Below are 21,805 nucleotides of genomic sequence, written 5' to 3'. Positions count from 1 at the left end.
TATGAACAAAAAACTTTAGTTAAGAATAAATCAATTCAAATCCATCTGTGATTTGATCAAATTACGTATTTATTTATTTATTTAACGAACACCAACTGCATATTGCATTATGACATATAGGTATAACAAACATTAAATATAATACAATATTAATGCACATGCCTATTATAGGTATTTACAGCATATACTTTAACATAATTATACATATTAAATAAATATTAAGATTAACAAATAAAAGTTACAAATTACCGCCTACTGACTGACAGTTTTAGTGTTGCCAGTTTTTGACATTATTTTTTTATACAACTTAGAATGGCAAACAAGCTGACGGCCCACTTGATGGAAAGACCATAGACCTATTATGTTTTATCCTTAACTGTACAGTTTTTATTCTCGAACATTCTACAGTTTTCTTTCGACTTCTCGAAAGTTGACTACAAAGGATCCCTCTATGACATTGTTTCATTCATTCGAAAAAGTCATAAAGTTAAGTAAAAAAATCTTGGGACCCTGTATTTTTTTTATACAACTTAGAATGGCAAACAAGCTGACGGTTCACTTGGTGGGGAGTGGTAACCGTCGCCTATAGACATGAGTAGTACCATGAAAATAACAGAGTATATTAGTTTCGCCCATGATACCCCCATGCGTTGCCATTCCTGAAGACTCAAGTATTATTCCTCTGTACCCAGTAAATTCACGCCATATCCCACCCTTCAAACCAAAATACAGCCATGCAAACACAACTGGTTCACGATAGAAACACGAACTGGACACAGGGTGCCCAAGCAAACGACTTTTGTACAAACTCTCCCTCTGGTAATATACTTGAAAAATGTTAACCATTAAAAATTACTAATAGGTACTAAAATAAAAATTAGCATGTCTTTAGATAAGGCGGAAGGTGTATTACTATTTAGTACCATTTGTACAGGGGAAAGGGATTGTTAGTAATGCGAGTCCAGCCCAACCAGTCCCATTGCTAGCAATATACCCTTGTTGACCACCACCATTTTATCCTCCACTAGAAACAATCGTGTTGAATTCCAGATGTATTCATCACGATGCGCTAATTGACCTGCTTTTTCATCCTCGCCTATCATGTTTCCCTGGTACCTCGCCAGTGTATATCGTTAGCGCTGGCGGGGTTATCAATCCACTCTACGTTTTCATTCTCATCTATCATGTTTCCCTGGTAGCTCGCCAGTGTATACCGTTAGCATAGGGGCTACCATTACATTGTCATCGATTGAAAAAAAAATTATATACATACAGACCGCATTCCAAACAAATAAATTGTTGTTATTTCTAAATTTTCAGCTTTTAGAATTGGTAAATTACTCTACCATTTAAAGAACAATACAAAACAAAAGGCGGTCTTATCGCTATAGCAAACTATTCCAGACAGCTATTGTCTAGTTTGCCTTTTGTATAGATAAAGGTACTATGTGGTCCCGATATAGAATAGGCCACGACTTCCTTTCCCGATGAAAAAAATTAAAAAATCTTTTATATGCAGAAAGCCATAAAGCCATATTATTAGCGACTAATATAGATAGATAGCTACTCCTTATTGTTCCCTCCATAAGATTACAATAGTAAACTTATTATAGACACAAACAATTACAAGGTAATATTGCACTGAGAGAACAATGCGCTGCCTTATCGCTGAGAGCGATCTCTTGCACGCCACCTTTGGATGGAGAGGAGTAGCTATAAACAGTTGGATCGGAGGCACGACGGAAATTCTAGTATTTCTAAATATGGAGATGTATGTAATAATGTACATATATATCCCTACTCATTATTATTATATATATATATATATATATATATATATATATATATATATATATATATATATATATATATATATATATATATATATATACTAGCTGACTCGGCAAACGTTGTTTTACCATATACATTATTTCTAGAACTATACATGAAAATTTATCCTACTACAATTATTATATTGGATTGCCTTCTTGCAAAACTATTGCGGCATATAAAAATCGCGATTAAACAACAGGGGTTGATCGTAAAAGCGTGTAAATTTGAAATTGTATGTATTTTTCAATGCTAAATCATAATCAAATAAAAATAAACAATTTTGTCAAAAAATAAAAAAATATGTTTTAAGGGTTGGTCACCCTTATCATTGAGGGGTATGAAAAATAGATGTTGGCCGATCCTCAGACCTATCCAATATGCACACAAAATTTCATAAAAATCGATAAAGCTGTTTCGGAGGAGTTTGTCAACAAACACCGTGACACGAGAATTTTATATATTAGATATATATAAACACTGCTCACATGTATACATAAAACGCAAAGTTTTAAATTTTTTACATATCTGTAGAAATAAGTATGCTAACCAGTCAAATAAATTAAGAAGATGGCAACTTGCTCAAATAAAAAAAAAACCTTAAGTTTTGTTTTAAAACTAGACATTTTATATTTCGTATAGACTTACATTTTATTACCAGAACATCGTACGAAGCCAGGACTAGCTGTCTTTTATTCTTTATTTTAAACAAAAGGAATTGCTTTAGTGATAAGACCGCCTTTTGTGCTTCAAAAATGTAATTAAATATATTGTTTTGTATGATTCCTTTTTTTTTACAACACAGGGAGCAAACTAGCATGCGGCTCACCTGATGGTAAGTGACTACCGCCGCCCATGGTCACCCGCAACACCAGCGGCATTGCAGGTGTGCTGTCGGCCTTTTAAAAAAGAATATGATCTTTTCTTGAAGGTTATGTTGTCGTATCGGTTCGGAAATACTGCTGCTGGAAGTTGGTTCCAAAGAGTGGTTGTGCGTGGGAGAAAGTGCCTTGAAAAACGCACGGTGGGGGACCGCCACTCGTCCAGATGGTTGGGATGAAATTTTAGTTTATGGCGGGTTGTACGGTGGTGAAAATCAGCAGCGGGTATCAATCCGAACAATTCTTAAGTGGTTCCAGTAGTTGCCACGCTTGGCAGGCGGTTTGGCAACCGCAGTTGAGTTTTTGAGATGTTTTAAGGACGCTACTGCCCATCCTTCGATCGTTAAGCTCCCATAGCCGGCTCTTACGACACCCACGGGAAAGGAAGTGGTGGCCCATTCTATGCCGGGACGACACGGTACGCAGGATCAATAAATAAACACTTTACACAGTATAAATCCATTTAATGTATTTTAACAACATAAATGCATGGTGTTTTTTTATCACATTTTAATTAAATTCGTGCATACAAATGAAAATTTTTAATATTCATCATTCCGGAACGGGTGATCTGGGTGATCGAAGGCACTGTAACAAAATAAACAATAATTATTTAACTTTTTTCTATGCAACTTAGAATGGCGAACAAGCTGACGGCCCACCTGATGGGAAGTGGTAACCGTCGCCTATAGACATGAGCAGTACCGTGGACATAACAGTGTACTGTTTCGCCCATGATACCTCCCATGCGTTGCCATTCCTGAGAACTCGGGTGTTAATCCTCTGTACCGTGTAAATTTAATCGAGTTTTTTTTTTAATGGATGATAATGGAATGGTAACCCCACCCGCGCTATCGGTATACACCGGCGGGGCACCAGTGAAGGATGGATAGGTGACGATGAAGTAGGTCAGTTAGCTCATTATGAAGAATTCAACAAGAATTGTTCATGATGGTTCCCAGGAGGAATCACGTGAATTCAATCGAGTAATGACAAAAAAAAGACCAATAATTTAGTAGTCGAATCGGAATAATAAAGTCGCTATGTTAAAAGAATCTTTCAAGGTCTTATTATTTTAAATCAGACTGCGATTTCAATATAGGAAAAGAAAATAGGCCATTTTTATTTCGTTTAACCAACTTATCTCAATGGGAGGGAAAGAGATTGTTAGTGATAGAGACTGAGAATCCCATTGCTAGCAATATACCTAACCAGGTCGACCTCCTCGCGGTTCCCCCTGGAAACTATCATGGTTAATTCTTGATGAATTCATCATGATGGGCTAACTGGTCTGTTTTCATTCATAAACTTTAAATAAATAATTAGTATTGTCTAATTACATTGTTAAATGGACAGTCCATTACTGTACATATTAATACCCACTAAATAATAGGAAAGTATTGGCACAAATTAAAACTGATTTTACTTGAATTACAAAAGCAAATATCTAATGATTTACTATAATTATCTCAAATTATCACAATTAATCTTAATTTGTTTTTAATGGGTGATAATGGCATGGTAACTCCGCCTGCGCTATCGGTATACGCTGGCGGGGTACCAGGGACACATGATAGGTGAGGATGCAAAGAGATATTACTTAGCCCATCATGACGAATTCAAGAATTAACCACGATAGTTTCCAAAGGAGCCGCGTGGAGGTCGACATAATAGCGTATATATTGTTAACAATGATGATGTCATCCCTAGACGTAAAAAGAAAAACACAATGGTGATGTTAGACCATATAACTAACAATCCCTTTCCTCCCCAAACACCAGTTAATCCAGTTTCCTAAAGCATCTGGTCCAGGCATAGAATAGGCCAACCCTTCCTTTTCCGTGGGTGTCGTAAGAGTCGACTAAGAGAGGGCGAAGGATGAGCAGCGTCCCTCTTAAAACATCTCTAAAAGCCTGACTGCGGTTGCCAACCCGCCTGCCAAGCGTGGCAAATTTCATTCTCATCTATCACCCTTCACTGGTGCTCCACCAGCGTATCCCGTTAGCGCAGGCGGGATTACTATTCCATTTTCACTCATCAAAAAAAAAAACATCTCAATGTGGACAAAGCTACCTGTAAGAGGATTTATTTATATATTCTTTATTGCACTTGAAAAAAAAATACATTGATTAGTTGAACAACTTGTTACCAAGGGAGGGCTTGTCTCTGAAAGAGATCTCGTCCAGCCAACCCAATGCTAGAGAGCTAGAGCGAAAATAATTAGCGGGTAAAGAAAGGTACAGGAATTGTGAGTAATGGGTTCTAAAAGTCCCATTGCTAACAATGTACCCTATCAGGTTGACCTCCACGTGGTCCCCGAGGCAGTTAGGCTTTGTTGATGTTTTAAGAGAAATGCTGCTTCCAAACCTAAATCCACTAAAGTCCCATAATTGTCGTAAGAACGTGTCGATCGTGTGGGAAAGAAACAGGTGGCCGATTCTACGCCGGTGGATACTACTTCATACTATTCAATGATCACCCATCCAATCGTCTATTCATTCCAACAAGCATATGACCGAAACCAGGCTGATGCCCAAAAAGCGTTTACAGATTTTGGCACAGTGAGGAAAAAACCCCGCAGCACTGGATGTGTCGCTGTAGCCCACTTGTACATAAACGATATATCTCCTCTGGAAAACACACTCTGTGTCCTGAGGAGATAAAAACATCGCTACAAAGAGCATCTTAAAATTCCTATCTCTGATAGGCATTAGCAGCGAACTTTTGAAAAAGGGCGAGTACCAAAAATCACGGAAAGGTCGCAGTGTCACGGTTTTTTCTGCCTCAAAAGTCCATCTCTTAATAATAATACGATCTATTAAAAAAAAGCAAAAAAAAAAATACTATACCAGAGGGAGACTTTGTATAAACGTCGATTGCTTGGCCACGTCTGCCCCATTCGTATTTCAACCGTGAAGCAGTTGTGTTTGCATGGCTGTGTTTTGGTTTGAAGGGTGGGATATGGCGTGAATTTACTGGGTACCGAGGAATAACACCTAAGTCCTCAGGAGTGGCAACGCATGGGGGGTATCATGGGCGAAACAGTATACTCTGTTATGTGCATGGTACTGCTCATGTCTATAGGCAACGGTTACTACTTTCCATCAGGTGGGCCGTCAGCTTGGTAAAATATTAAAAGAATAACTTACGAAGACTCCGGACAGATTCGTCCGTTGCAATCGAAGGTGTCGATCAATGCTATGTCTTCTTTGGATAGCGTGAAGTCAAACACGTCGAAATTGGCAGCAATACGCGACTTGGTCACCGACTTAGGTATGACAATAGTGCCTCTGTCTATTTGGTATCTGTAAAAAGGGGAATATGTTAAGATGGTCGCGTACAACGCGGTTTAAGAGATGTTTCCTTCCTCCCTCCTTCGAACGCTCTAGTTATGGAATGAGCTCCCTGTCGAGGTTTTTCCAAGAGACTACAGCATGGGGTTCTTAAAAAAAAAGGGTAAAGAGGTTTCTTCAGGATCGGCAACGCGCGCGTAATGCCCCTGGTATTGCAGGCGTTCATAGGCTACGGTAATCGCTTACCATCAGGTGGGCCGTATGCTTGTTTGCCACCTCAGTGGTATAAAAACTATTCAGTAAGTATTTATAGGAGGCAAAACAACGTTTACCCGACGGTCACCGGTGACCCCAAACATACCTGATTAGTACTTGAGCGACGCTCTTCCCGATCCTGTCGGCGATGGCCTTGAGTTTGGGGTCTTCTAACAGCAGCGGCTCGCCGGGCTTCGCCCACGGCCTGTCCGGCGACCCGAGCGGGGAATACGCCGTGATTATAATGCCACGCTCTTCGCAGAACGCTTTCAAACGTTTCTGATTTAAATATGGATGACTTTCAATCTGTAATAGATAGATATATATATAGCTTTTTTTTTAATGGGTGATAATGGAATGGTAACCCCGCCTGCGCTATCGGTATACACCGGCGGGGTACCAGTGAAGGGTGATAGATGAGGATGAAGGTAGATCAGTTAGCCCATCGTGACGAATTCAATAAGGATGAACCATGTATCATAAACGGACCAAATAAAGTGTTTATTTATCTATCTAAATATCCTAAATATCTCTATTTCTATTTTTTTATTACTTAAAAGTTATTATTTAATTCACCATATTTTGTTTTTATACCACTGAGGTGGCAAACAAGTATACGGCCCACCTGATGGTAAGCGGTTACCGTAGCCTATGAACGCATGCAATACCAGAGGTATTACGCGCGCATTGCCGACCCTGAAGTAACCTCTTTACCCCACTTTTGAAGAACCCCATGCTGTAGTCTTTTGGGAAAACCTCGGCAATATTATGCTAAAATATAAATAATTATATTTTTTAAACCGCTATCGAATAATGTCTGAGTGATGACCCCAAATGCATTGCAGGGAGTCTATGGATACAGGTGGCTCAGGACCGTTCCTTATAGCAGTCTATGGGGGAGGCCTATGTCCAGCAGTGGACAGAAACTGTCTGAGATGATGTTCCGCAGCAACTTACTTGGTTGGTAACCGGTTTGATGGTGGCCGCTTGCAGTACCCTCTCCAGCTGCCTCCTGTTAAAGTTGGAGACGCCGATGCTGCGGACCAGTCCGTCGCGGACCAGCCCCTCCATCTCCTTCCACGTGTCCACGAAGTCCACATTAGAGAATTGTAATTTACCGTTGGCGTCTACCGGGAAGAGGCTGCCTGCTTCCTCCTGCCAAAAAGTATCATTTAGTTATATTTTTTTGGATTTTTTTTAAGTCAATATTTCTTTAGGCGTTGGACATTTTTGATATGGGAAAAAACCATTAAATTCTTTTTTTATGCAAATTAAAATGGCAAACAAACTGACGGCCCACCTGATGGAAAGTGGTAACCGTCGCCTATAGACATGAGCAGTACCGTGGACATAACAGAGTATACTGTTTCGCCCATGATACCCCCCATGCGTTGCCATTCCTGAGGACTCACGTGTTATTCCTCTATACCGTGTAAATTCACTGCCACATCCCACCGTTCAAACCGAAACACAGCCATGCAAACACAACTGGTTCACGGTAGAAACACGAATGGGACAGAGGTGGCCAAGCAAACGACTTTTGTACAAAGTCTCCCTCTGGTGATTCGCGACAATATAAACAATACACACGTATTTATTCAAGTTTTCACTTCTGTCGGCACTCCCGGAATCCTACTATATTTTTTTTTTGTATTTATACCTATGGAAATATCACGCAATCTTATATTTTTTCTAATTTAAGGCTGATAAAAAGATATATAATTTATTTGCATCGCTTACAGTACATAAATAACGACACGATGCATATCTATATGTACAAAAAGAGAGAAAAAGACATATTTATATACATATACTAGCTGTCTCGGTAAACGTTGTTTTACCATATACATTATTTCTAGAACTATACATGAAAATTTATCGTACTACAATCATTATATTCGATTGCCATCTTACAACCCTATTGCGGCATATAAAAATCGCGATTAAAAAACAGGGGTTGATCGTAAAAGGGTGAAAATTTGAAGTTGTATGTATTTTTCAATGCTAAATCATAATAAAATAAAAATAAAAAGTTTTATTAAAAAAATAAAATAAATATATATTGACGGGTATGGAAAATAGATGTTGGCCGATTCTCAGACCTACTCGATATGCACACAAAATTTCTTAAAAATCGGTAAAGTCGTTTCGGAGGAGTTTGGTAACAAACACCGCGACACGAGAATTTTATATATTAGATAAAAAAAAAAAGAAAAATACGTAAAAGTGGTAACACAATTTGTTCGCGACATTATTTGTATATATCGTAATTTATAGTTGTTAAGTCCTAGTTAATCGTTTTGTATTCTGTTATTTATATAGATTTACATAGATTTAAGATAGTGTAAGTTAAATAAAGTATTCCTTTGCGTGTTGTCGTTATTACCTACGAATAGAAATTGTAACAATAAATAGAATTAAGAAATTGTAAATTGAAATAAAATAAATAAATAGACGCTATAGAGTACCGATCTGAAGAGACACGCGTCTCGTTCATTTTCGCCCCGTCCCGCTCGCACAGATCGCTATCGCGAGTTGGAAACATTATCGTGCGAGCGGGCGGGTATAAAGATAGGCCGCCTCCCGTCGAGCGGCATTCGCTTCCGGGCAGCGACGCACTACACTCGAGAAGAAATAGGACAAGAAGAAAAAATACTCTCTTCAGACGGTACCGGAGGCTTCAGAATAGTAATCCCTGTGTTTCACTCCAGCCTGAACCAACGCCCCTACAGTCCACGCTCACCGAACGGCAGTCCACACCGTTCATCGTGGTCCTTCGAGAAGCCGGATTGCTGGAGGAACACCGTTGGTACATCGAGAAGCCGGATCGCTGAAATGCCGACTACGAGAAACATGAAGTCGTCGCAACAAAAAATCGCCGTCACCGAAGCCACAACGTCCGCCGCCACCACGTCGACTACGACCGCCGGAACGCTGTCCGTCGCTGCCACGCCGTCCGTTGCTGCCACCACGTCGTCTGCGGCTGTCAGAATGCCTTCTGTCGCTGCCACGTCGTCTACCGCCGCCACCACATCGACTACGAACACGTCCGGCGATACGACGACCACAGGAGCCACGGAGACTACCGAAGCCACAGGAACGACAGAGGAGACAGCAAGGAAGAAGGAACCGAAGCACGGCACGGCACGCACGGTTCGCACCACGGCCTCGCAGAAGAAGAAGGCTCTGGCCAAGGCACGGGAGGAGCTACTTCGAAAGGAGGTGGAATTGGCTGCTGCACGTGTCGCCGCCCTGGAAGCCGAATCAGAGGACGACGAGGAAGTAGAAGACGACGACGCTACCGTCAGAAGAGAACGAACGTCGGATTGGGTTCATCGAAGCACGCTAGCACTCACGATGGAGCCGCATGTACCAGAGATAGAAGAAGTCACCGGCAAGCGTCAGGGGTTCGTCCCATCGAGACCCGTTGAAGAGGATTCGAGAGCGCCGCCGCCACAGCCGAGCAGCGACGCACTTCACCGGGACCACGCACGCCACGTTGACCCACATGCCGCCATTCCTACGATAGCAGCAGCGATGCAGTCGATGAAGAAAGAAGAACCGGTGCTGAAGGTGGGCATCGATTGTAATGAGTTTGCGATCGCCATGCAGATGGCCGCTCGCAACATACTGCCCTCCACAGCGTCAAGAGTCACCGAGTTGCCAGTCTTCAATGGATCGTCGAGCGAGTGGTTACCATGGAAGATGGCCTATGAAGAGAGCGCAAGTCAACTCACAGAACAAGAGAACCTAGCAAGACTGCGCAGAAGTTTGAAGGGGGCCGCAAAGGACGCGGCACGCTCCCTATTCGTCGGGTCTACGACCGCAGAAGAAGTGATGAAGATGTTAGCCGCGAGGTTCGGCCGCCCTGGAGCACTCGTCACAGCCGAACTGAACAAACTCCGCGCGCTACCACGACTCTCGGACAACGCAAGAGACGTCTGCCTCTTCGCAAGCAAGGTGCAGAACGTCGTCGCCACGATACGAGCGCTGAACAAGAGTCACTACCTCTACAATGAAGAAATAGTGAGAAACGTCACAGAGAAGATGCCGTCGGTACTACGCTTCAAGTACTACGATTTCGCCAACGACCAACCGGAGGGACAACCGGACCTCATAACACTCTCTCAGTTCCTGCAAAGGACCGCCGCACGATGTGGAAACTTCGCCCCCGCCGAGGAGATACCGTCCGAAGACCGGCGGGAGTCCGCTCCTAGGAAGACGGCGAAGACATACACGACGCAGGAGAAACCCGCTACACCACCGTGCCCGATGTGTCGACGAGAGGGACACGCTCCATCGGACTGCAAGACGATGAAGGAAGCGGACACATCGGCGAGATGGGAGCTAGCGAAGACTCATAGGCTGTGTTTCCGCTGCCTCAAAGTAAGAAGATTTCGCCACGCCTGCAAGAGCAAGAGATGTGGAGTGGATGAGTGCACGCAGACTCATCACCCTCTGCTGCACACCACGCGACAACAGCCGGAGAATGAAGTAACAACACACGTCGTCGAGGACAAGTCCGCCGCAGTCACCGCATCGGCAAGGGAAAACGACAAGATCGCGTTCCTGAAGATCCTGCCGATACGAGTCACCGGTCCCACGGGAACGTGCGACACCTACGCGCTACTGGACGACGGGTCGACTTGCACCATCATCGAGACGACGGTGGCGGAGCGAATCGGTGCTACGGGTCCCCCCGCACCATTCTACATGGAAGGTGTGGCCGGGGCACGGATCAACGCAGCTCAATCGACGCGTGTTCACTTCAAGATCCGCGGGCGGAATTCACAAGAATACACAGTGGGGGCACGGACGATGGACAGACTGCAGTTATCACCGCAGTCGGTACCACGCAGCGTCATCAAGGGCTGTCCACATCTACAAGACATAGAGAGGGAGTTGGTCTACGAAGAGGGCAAACCGACGGTACTGTTGGGGCAAGACAACTGGCACCTACTGCTGACCCACGAAGTCAGAAGAGGATCCGACACGCAGCCGGTCGCATCACTCACCGATCTGGGATGGGTACTGCACGGTACGAGTCGCGGCAGGACAAGACAGCAGGTGCACAGAATCAGCCACATAGTGACGACACATGAAGAGGAACAATCGATGGAAGAAATGATGAAGCAACATTTCGCGCTCGAATCGCTGGGGATCGCACCGAAGAGGTCTTACAATGAAGAAGAACGTCGCGCCCTACGCATTTTAGAAGAGAAAACTCGTCCGTTACCGGCGGGAGGATACGAGACGGGGTTATTATGGAAGAAGGACGACCCTGTGCCGCCGGACAACTATGAATCGGCAATGCGACGTCTCCAACTGGTCGAAAGGAAATTCGACATAAATGAAGAACAGTGGCCGCGTGAAGATAGTTCGAGCGACGATAGTCAAGCGGAAACGGGAGAAGAACGCGTACACAAGCTACAGAACGCGACGCAGTTGTCTATAGCATTACCCGATCCGTCACGTTTTTCTAATTGGTTGAAACTTGTTCGCAGTTCAGCACGGGTGTTGCAGTTCATCGACCTCCTGCGACCGACCAGTCAACGCTGCACCGCCATCCGAAAGAGAAACAAGAAGAAAGAGAGCGCCGACCCCACTTGGACCCGCACGAAGAAAGTCGATAGAGAGAAGACGAAGATGAAAATCAAGAACAGCAATAGTCCATCTGTGTGTTTCATCCCCATAGACACACACTACCTAGATCGCGCGCGACGGCTATGGATTCGCGCGATACAACAAGAGGCGTTCGGCGACGAAATCGCAGTATTGAAACAAGGGAAACAGCCGCTGTCATCCAGTCGACTCATACAGCTGTCGTTCGTCATAGACAACGACGACATTCTGCGACTTCGATCGAGAATAGCAGCCGCCGCCGATCTGTCAGCCGAGCAACGAGAACCCCCCATCGTCGACGGAAACCACGCCTGGGTGCGCCTATACATCGCATGGGTGCATCGGAAACTTCACCACGGCGGCTTCGAGATCACCACGAACGAGGTGCGACAACACTTGTGGGTGTTGCGCCTACGACACGCCGTCCGCAGTGAACTGAAGAGGTGTCAGCTGTGCCGCCTACGAAGAGCAAGACCGGCGCAGCCATCAACGGGCAACCATCCACATAGCAGGTTGGCGCATCATCAACGACCGTTCACGTTCACCGGCCTAGACTACTTCGGGCCTATGACCGTGACAGTGGGCCGCACTCACCAGAAGCGGTACGGAGTGCTCTTCACCTGCCTAACGACGCGCGCTGTCCACCTAGAAATCGCCGGCAGCCTCAGCACGGACTCCGCCATAATGGCCCTGCGGCGCTTCATAAGCCGCAGAGGGTGTCCCACTGAGCTATGGTCCGACCAAGGCACCAACCTCAAAGGTGCTGACGTCGAACTGAAGAAAGCAGCCGAGGAAGCCATCCAAGAAGAGTCATCAGTCCATTTCATCCGGTGGCGCTACATTCCCCGAGCGCACCCTTCATGGGAGGTGCGTGGGAACGGTTGGTGCGTAGCGTGAAGACCGCACTAGCCGCCACGTTGAACGAACGGGCGCCCAAGGAAGAGGTCCTCCACACTCTACTGGTCGAAGTCGAGCACACCCTCAACAGCCGACCGCTAACCCACGTGTCGACATCGGCAGACGACGACAGCGCCCTAACCCCCAATCACTTCATATTGGGCGGTCCATCGCGCGTCCCACTGCCAGGCAGCTTCACAGAGAGCGACGCGGCGGGACACAAGGAGTGGCGTGCCAGCCAGAGGCTAGCTGATTGCTTCTGGAACCGGTGGGTGAAGGAGTACCTACCCGAGTTGCAACACCGGCGGGAGCCCCGAGCTACACACGGAGCCATCAAAATGGACGACCTGGTCCTGATAGCTGATGGGACCTTGCCTCGCAACACGTGGCCGCGAGGCGTGGTGGTGGCGACCTACCCTGGACCAGACGGCGAGGTTCGAGCGGTCGACGTGCGGACGAACAAGGGCATCCTACGGCGACCCACTAAGAAGCTGATCATACTGCCCACATCGACATCGAGCGACGCGAACACGAGTTAACTCCAGCTACGAGAGCTGCGGCGGGAGATTATGTTCGCGACATTATTTGTATATATCGTAATTTATAGTTGTTAAGTCCTAGTTAATCGTTTTGTATTCTGTTATTTATATAGATTTACATAGATTTAAGATAGTGTAAGTTAAATAAAGTATTCCTTTGCGTGTTGTCGTTATTACCTACGAATAGAAATTGTAACAATAAATAGAATTAAGAAATTGTAAATTGAAATAAAATAAATAAATAGACGCTATAGAGTACCGATCTGAAGAGACACGCGTCTCGTTCATTTTCGCCCCGTCCCGCTCGCACAGATCGCTATCGCGAGTTGGAAACATTATCGTGCGAGCGGGCGGGTATAAAGATAGGCCGCCTCCCGTCGAGCGGCATTCGCTTCCGGGCAGCGACGCACTACACTCGAGAAGAAATAGGACAAGAAGAAAAAATACTCTCTTCAGACGGTACCGGAGGCTTCAGAATAGTAATCCCTGTGTTTCACTCCAGCCTGAACCAACGCCCCTACAGTCCACGCTCACCGAACGGCAGTCCACACCGTTCACAATTGTTCCTTTCGTGCGTATCATATATGTTTTCGATGCCACGCCGACATACAAACACCATCCGTGTATGTCAGGCTTAAAATCAAGTGACCCGGAGATTGTTACCTCCGGAGTTGAAGCTGGGGCAATGTGGTACGCCCCGAGGCCCCTACCTCTCCCACCTTACCAACTGGCGGGACAAGAGAAGATCAGGGGGCCTACCATGAAATGAAATTCCGAAGTTTCGGACTCAATTTCGTGTTTTTGTTCACACCTAAATCGGGCCCGTAAATGGAGCTTAAGATTTTGTTCGTCATAAATCCTGTAATAAAAGTCCCAAGGAATAATATTTTCATATTTTTAATATTTTTAAACGGTATGTGTGGATATGTAATTTTAACATTAAATTTGTGTTTCGTTCGGCTCCGAAATTTCGGAAAATATTTCATGGTAGGCCCTCGGATTAATTAATTCGTGCGTACCACACGTACCCTAAACCCTAAACTCTAATATGGAACCGTTAAAATAAACTTTAAACGCGTACCTTGTAGGCTTGAGGCCAGTGAATGAGGTAAAGATCCAAATATTGTAAGTTCAAATTCTTTAATGTAGTGTTGAGGACGCCCCGCACCAGGTCCGGCCGGTGGAAGGTGTTCCATAGCTTGGATGTGATGAATAGGTCCTCCCTGAAATTACATTTTTTTTTTATACAACTTAGAATGGCAAACAAGCTGACGGTCCACCTGATGGAAAGTGGTAACCGTCGCCTATAGACATGAGCAGTACCGTGGACATAACAGAGTATACTGTTTCGCCCATGATACCCCGCATGCTTTGCCATTCCTGAGGACTCAGGTGTTATTCCTCTGTACCGTGTAATTTCACACCATATCTCACCCTTCAAACCGAAACACAGCCATGCAAACACAACTGCTTCACGGTAGAAACACGAATGGAACAGAGGTACCCAAGCAATCGACTTTTGTACAAAGTTTCCCTCTGGTAATAATAATAATAATGGAATGGTAACTCCGCTTGTGCTAACGGTATACGCAGACGAGGCACCAGTCAGGAATGATAGGTGAGGATGAAAAGGCAGGTCAGTTAGCCCATCGTAATGAATATACTTTGAATTCAGCACGATGGTTTCCAGGGGGGATCACGGGGAGAACGACCTGGAAGGGTATATTGTTAGCAATGGAAACGATAATCCGCATTGCTAACAATCCCTTTCCCCTAGCCATGAAAGATTAGGAAATAAGAGATATATTTTCTTAATATATGGATTTTTTTTTAACCCCTGTGTGGGTGTCGTCGCATATTTCTAGTAAAATAAAGTTTTTCTTTCTTTCTTTCATATGTAAAATATTGGCCATTAGTACTGGGTCCTCTCTGTTTACCCCGCAATGGACTTAGCATGTAGATATTTATAAAGCCTTACCGCCTCACAGCGCCGGAGTTTATTTTATCCGTAAGAGCGACGCCGACCTCTTTCTCGTTGCCATAGACATAGGCGCAATCGAAGTGTCTGTAGCCGACGTCTATGGCGTCCTTCACAGCTTGTGTCACCTCGCCCGGCTTCGACTGTAATAAATTTATATATTCTTCATTGCACTTAAACAATATATGCGACGATTAGTGTAACAACTTGTTAGCAAAAGAGGGCTTATCTCTGAAAGAGATCTCTTCCAGCCAACCCAGTGTAGTTGGAGAGAAAATGATTTAGTTTGAGTAATCCAGTGCAGGAAAGGTACCGGTGAAAATAATGTAAATATATACAACAAACACAAATTATTAATAAATATATAAATAAATACGTAAATAACATACATACATACATATCTGTCACGCCTGTCTCCCATTAGGGTAGCGCAGAAACAATGTAACGCCAAATGCTTCGATACAAACAAACCTCTTTCGCTTCCTCCACATTCATCGATCTTTTCATACACGCTCGCCGGTTACGGGTACTTTTAATTTGGCCCTTCCTCAGCACGTCGCCTGTTCGGTCGACATACGTCCGTCTAGGGCGGCCCCTACCGACATCTCCATAAATAAGTAAATAGATAAATATATATACATATGTATAAGTGCATAGAATTATCATGTACAATTGATTAAAAGGTGTGATTTCAGTCTTCTCTTGAAGGAAGCAATGACTACCCCGTATCCCGTATCCCGTACCGACTATCCCGTATGTCAGCAGGTAGCCTGTTCCACAATTTATTACAATTTATATAATATTAACATTTTTAATCTTATTATTTCTCGTCCAAAAACTTCAATTGTTAATAAATTTTATTTGCTAATACAAACTATTACATATCGATCCTAATTCTAATTTAATTCCTGACGGGAAGGGATTTTTAGTAATGGGGAGGTTTTTTTTTGTTGGATGAAAATGGTACGGTAACACCGCCTGCGCTAACGGGATACGCTGGCGGAGCACCAGTGAAGGGTGATAGATGAGAATGAAAACAGGCCAGTTAGCACATCATGATGAATTCATCGGGAATTAACCATGATAGTTTCCAAGAAGAACCGCGTGAAAGTAGACCTGGTTGGGTATATTGCTAGCAATGAGATTTTTAGTCTCCATTGCTAACAATTCTTCTCCCCCCCACTATAATTCTTGCCGAGCACAATACATACAATATGTCAATCAAGTAAAAAAACAAAAATGTTTCTAAAAGACATACACCTATCCCCCGATTTACACGGTACTTGTTTTACACGTTTTCGCTTTTACACGGTTTTCCAAATAATTTTTTTTTTTTTTTGTTTTTATCGCATTCTACTAAATGCTACTGTGTTTGAACACGTGCTCAATATGAAGAAGTTCACAAAGGTCTTACAAAAAAATCGAAGCAATTGTTAATAACCGATTTTATTACCACCTCTCAGAATGTAAATATTTCTGCTTCAAACATCGAATCGGCACAAATAACTTCGAGTGATGAAAGTGAATTCCAACCTTCGATTCCGAAAAAAAGAATGACAGTAATTTCTGATAGTGATGAAGGATAATAAAACACCTTTTAATTTTTTGTTCTTCTGTTTAATGTATTGTAATTAAATAAAAAAACAGTGTTTCCGTAATATATTACATATTGTAACCTGTCAATGCATTTTATTTTTATTTCTGTGTACACCTAAAAATATTGAAAGAAATCACAACTGTTAAATAGCAAAATTATGCATTTTCTGCAAGCTTTTCGATTTACACGGTTTTGACTTGAAGATTTTTAATTTTCGATTTACACGTTTTTCTCAGGAACGTATCTACCGTGTAAATCGGGGGATAGGTGTATTCAAACAATAAAAATATAAATCTAAAAAGGCAAACTTATATAAAAAGAGGTCTGTCGCCAACAGCTATCAATATAGGGTATATTCAGGTCGATCTCGATTCCCCCTGGAAACTATCGTGACTAATTTATCGTTGAATTTATCGCGATGGGCTAACTGACGTGTCTTTTTATCCTCAACTATCATGTGTCCCTGGTACTCCGCCAGTGTATACCGATAGCGCAGACGGGGTTACCATACCATTGTCATTCATTAAAAAAGCCTCAATTCAACGGTTTCATATGAGAGATTAGTAGAGCTTATTAAAAAAAAAATGAAGATTTTACATTCTTTCAGGTAATTTCCCCCAATTTTCTCTTCATAAAAACCTTACTCGGTCTTCAACTTTCCGCGTCTAGGGAAAGTAAAGTTTTGTTTTAGAATTCAGTTCAGGGTACGATTGGACTGATATATGTACCTGAAGAAGGTAAAAGCCCTTAAAATAATGATAAAAAAAAATGTATATTGAAAAAAAAAGAAAGCGGAATTCAACCCGCTGTTCTAGAGTTTAGCTCTTAGCAACACATTTAATGGTAATAATAATTTATTATTAATAATTATTTATTAAGACTTTGTACAAATCACATTTTGAGCAACAAAATGTGATTTGTACAAAGTCTTAATTGATAACAAAGCTACATATTTCGCCTTATCTAAAGCCCATGCGAATTTTTTAGTAACTTACATTTTTAAGGTTTTTTTTTTAACAACTGAGGCACTACGCTCGCGTTGCCGACCCTGAAGAAGCCTCTTTACCCCCCTTTTAAAGAACCCCATGCTGTAGTCTTTTAGGAAAACCTCGGCAGAAAGCTCATTCCATAACCTGAGTGTTCGTAAGAGAAAACATCTCTGAAACCGCGTTGTACGCGACCATTTAAGCTGTAGGATATGAGGATGAACTCCCTGTCGATGGCGAGCTGTACGATGGTAGAATGTGGCCGTGGGCATCATATTGAACAATTCCTCTGAGCACAATCCCTTGTACAAGCGGAGTGAGGCAAAATCTCTCCCAAGACTTAAAGGTTCGATACCGCTTGTAAGCCTGGGATCATCGACAATTCTCATAGCTTGTCGTTGCACAGAATCGAACGGGTTCAAGCTGGTATCTTTTTTCTTTTTTACAGGTGATAATGAAATAGTAACCCCACCCGCGCTATCGGTATACACCGGCGGGGCACCAGTGAAGGATGATAGGTGAGGATGAAGCAGATCAGCTAGCCCATCGTGACGAATTCAACGAGAATTGTTCACGATGGTTTCCAGGGGGAACCACGTGAAGTTGACCTGGGCATATTGCTAGCAATGGGGCTGTCGAACTCCATTGCTAACAATCCCTTCCCCCCAAGCTGGTATCTAGGTGTATTTTTTTAGTATTTTTAAAGTATAAATTCATTTTTATTTATATAAAAATAGATCACTGTGTACAAATAGACGCCCACAAAAACTGTAAAATACCAACGCTGACCTCGGCCGATACGCACATATCTGTCACGTGTAGTTATTATTACAATAGCGTGGTAATTATATATATATATATCTCGTATAGTATAAAACTACCCAGAGGGACCGCCTATAGACATGAGCAGTACCATGCACATAACAGAGTATACTGTTTCGCCCATGATACCACCCAAGCATTGCCATTCCTGAGAACTCAGGTGTTATTCCTCTGTAGCCTGTAAATTCACTGCCATATCCCACCCTTCAAACCGAAACACAGCCATGCGAACACAACTGCTTCACGGTAGAAACACGAATGCGACAGAGGTGGCCGAGCAAACGACTAGTGCAAAGTATCTCTCTGGTAAAATAAAGAATAAGTAAGTATAAGTACATAAGACTTTTACAAACATTTCCGTTATAGGTTTATCTGTATATCAATATATACATATATATACGTCTATAAGTAATAGAAATCTGATTTGTATCGATAAATTACCGACGGGAAAGATATCTAAGATAAGACAGAAGTAGGTGCGAGCCATTCAGAGATAACCATCTCCAGTGTGTGGAATCCGCCAGAAATATTACACAATTTGTCGCAATCAAAGATATGAAATATATCCTCGTATATGAAATACTACATACATTTATTGATTTGACTTGATAATTGTTTGAGCATTGTTTTTTTTTTTTCTTGTTTTATTTTTCTATTATCGTAATAATGTCTTAATTAAATTTGTATCCTTATTTAAGGAATAAATTAGATTTGCCTGCCTACAATTTTAAGGCAATTAGACAGATGCCAAAAAGTTGTGTCACATGGCCCTTATAATGTCAAATGTCTGTTTAAAGCAAATAAATATTTCATTTCATTACTAGCTAGCGACGCGTCCCGGCTTTACACGGTTGTTATGTAGAAACAATATGGTGTCTTTAATGGATGATAATGGTATGGTAACCCCGTCTGCGCGGGGGGAAAGGGATTGTTAGTAATGGGGTCTAATAGCCCCATTACTAGCACCCTCTCAGGTTGACCTCCACGCGGTTCCCCTGGAAACCATCATGTTTAATTCTTGTCGAATTCATCATGGTGGGCCAACCGACCTGCATTCATTCTCACCTATCATCTTCCACTGGTGCCTCGTCGGTGTATACCGATAGCGTGGGCGGGGTTACCATTCCATTTTCGCCCATTAAAAAAAAACCCGTCTGCGCTATCGGTATACACTGACGGGGCATCAGTGAAGGATGATAGGTGAGGATAAAGCAGGTCAGTTCGCTCATCGTGACGAATTCAACTAGAATTAACCACGATGGTTTCCAGGGGAAACCACGTGGAGTTCAACCTGATAGGCCATTTTGCTAGCAATGGGGCTTTCAAACTACATTTGCTAACAATCACTTCCCCCTTATTTCTTGTGTTATTATGTATAATTAATTCAGTATGTTGCTATAATTATGTCCCATGTTTTTCACCACATCTGCCCTTCATACGCTTTCTGTTTTCACCTAACGGCTAGCTGGTGGAGAACGCAATATGGCATTAAGCTCGCCACTTGTACAAAGTTTTATTGTACAATAAAGAATAAATAAATAACATATCTGTCACACTTGTTTCCCATTAGGGTAGGCAGAAACAATTCAACGCCAAATGCTTCGATTCAAACAAACCTCTTTCGCTTCCTCCACATTCATCAATCTTTTCATACACGCTCGCCAGTGCCGGTTACGGGTACTTTTAATTTGGCCCTTCCTCAGCACGTCGCCTATTTGATCGACATATATCCGTCTAGGGCGGCCCCTACTAACATCTCCATTCGTTCTTGCTCGATAAATCTCAATAGCTCTTCAAGCTTCACATAATTTTAATTAAGTCTTAATTATTTTTCAAAATTTTCATCGCATAATTACATTTCTATTTTGCAAAAGGTTGAATGAGGGAGAGAATGCTGTATAGCATTAAGTCCGCCGTTTGTGTCAATAAATTTTTGCAATGTTTGAACATACGCACAAAAAATACTTAATCTAAATAAATAAAATAAATTTAATTTTTTTTTTGTATATTCATTCCTCATAGAAACAGGCTAAGGTCGGAAATCATGCTGCCAAGTTTTAAATGTGAAAAAACTCCACTTTGTCAAAGCTTTTTTTTAATATTGTTAAAAATCTAAAGCAACGGACAGATGATAGATTTTTTTTATGGTTGCAAAATGGTATGGTAACCCCGCCTGCGCTAACGGGATACGCTGTCGGAGCACCAGTGAAGTGTGATAGATGAGAATGAAAACAGGCCAGTTAGCCCATCATGAATTCATCAGGAATTAACCATGATAGTTTCCAGGGAGAACCGCGAGGAGGTCGACCTGGTTGGGTATATTGCTAGCAATGAGATTCTCAGTCTTCATTACTAACAATCCCATTTCCCCCAACAAAGTTGATAAATTTGATCTGCGTTGTTGTGACTGGTTATTAAAAAAAAAAAACATTAAAAAAAAAAACTCACCTTCCATGTGCCTAGCCCAAGTACGGGACACTCCAAATTATTATTAAACCTCACTTTCGGTACTCTCGAAGCCATATTTATTTGAATTACACCTAAAAAAATCGTAGAAAACTGATTTTTCTTTCTAACCGTTGCCCACTATCGCAGGAATACACAAAAGTAATATAGTATTTTGCTATTTATATAATTGATAGTACGCTAATCGTACATAACGATTACACAATGAAAGATATGATGTTACTTTGTAGATAATGGAACACGTCTCGGCCAAAGCGCGGCAAAAACTGACGTCGCGGCGCGCAAGTTTTATTTTGTTCCGCGTTCAATTCGAGTGACCTTGAACGTTCCTAAATACGTTATATTATATATAGGTAGGGCCCCTAGCTACGAAACGTATGTAAATGTGTTTGATTAAATCGTTTAATGTCGATTTAAACTCTTGTATTTATGCTTGTATAGCACAGTACAATTGGGGGGGAAAAGGATTGTTAGCAATGGAGTTTGACAGCCCCATTGCTAGCAATAGACCTTGTTAGGTCGACCTCCATGCGGTTCCCCCTGGAAACAATCGTGAACAATTCTTGTTGAATTCGTCACGATGGGCTAACTGACCTACTTCATCCTCACCTATCATTCTTAACTGGTGCCCCGCCGGTG

The 21,805-nt window shown here is 42.6% G+C and overlaps 1 protein-coding gene across 1 annotated transcript; it reads right to left on the bottom strand.

Moving 5' to 3' along the window:
• Positions 1-3,154: 3,154 nt before the first annotated feature.
• Positions 3,155-21,419, bottom strand: LOC113513313 (aldo-keto reductase family 1 member B1-like). Its single transcript, XM_052899338.1, has 7 exons — positions 21,149-21,419; positions 15,296-15,438; positions 14,399-14,540; positions 7,217-7,414; positions 6,366-6,565; positions 5,861-6,016; positions 3,155-3,299 (listed from the first exon to the last, which is right to left on the bottom strand). Exons 1-7 carry the CDS (start codon positions 21,221-21,223, stop codon positions 3,254-3,256), a joined length of 960 nt encoding a protein of 319 aa, XP_052755298.1. The 5' UTR covers positions 21,224-21,419; the 3' UTR covers positions 3,155-3,253.
• Positions 21,420-21,805: the final 386 nt, after the last annotated feature.

The sequence above is a fragment of the Galleria mellonella genome, unplaced genomic scaffold, assembly GCF_026898425.1.
Source record: "Galleria mellonella isolate WM207_F2 unplaced genomic scaffold, CSIRO_AGI_GalMel_v1 utg121, whole genome shotgun sequence".
In the NCBI taxonomy this organism is placed as follows: Eukaryota; Metazoa; Arthropoda; class Insecta; order Lepidoptera; family Pyralidae; genus Galleria; species Galleria mellonella.
Note: the sequence above shows the minus strand (reverse complement) of the source record. Positions and strands in the feature narration are given on the sequence as shown.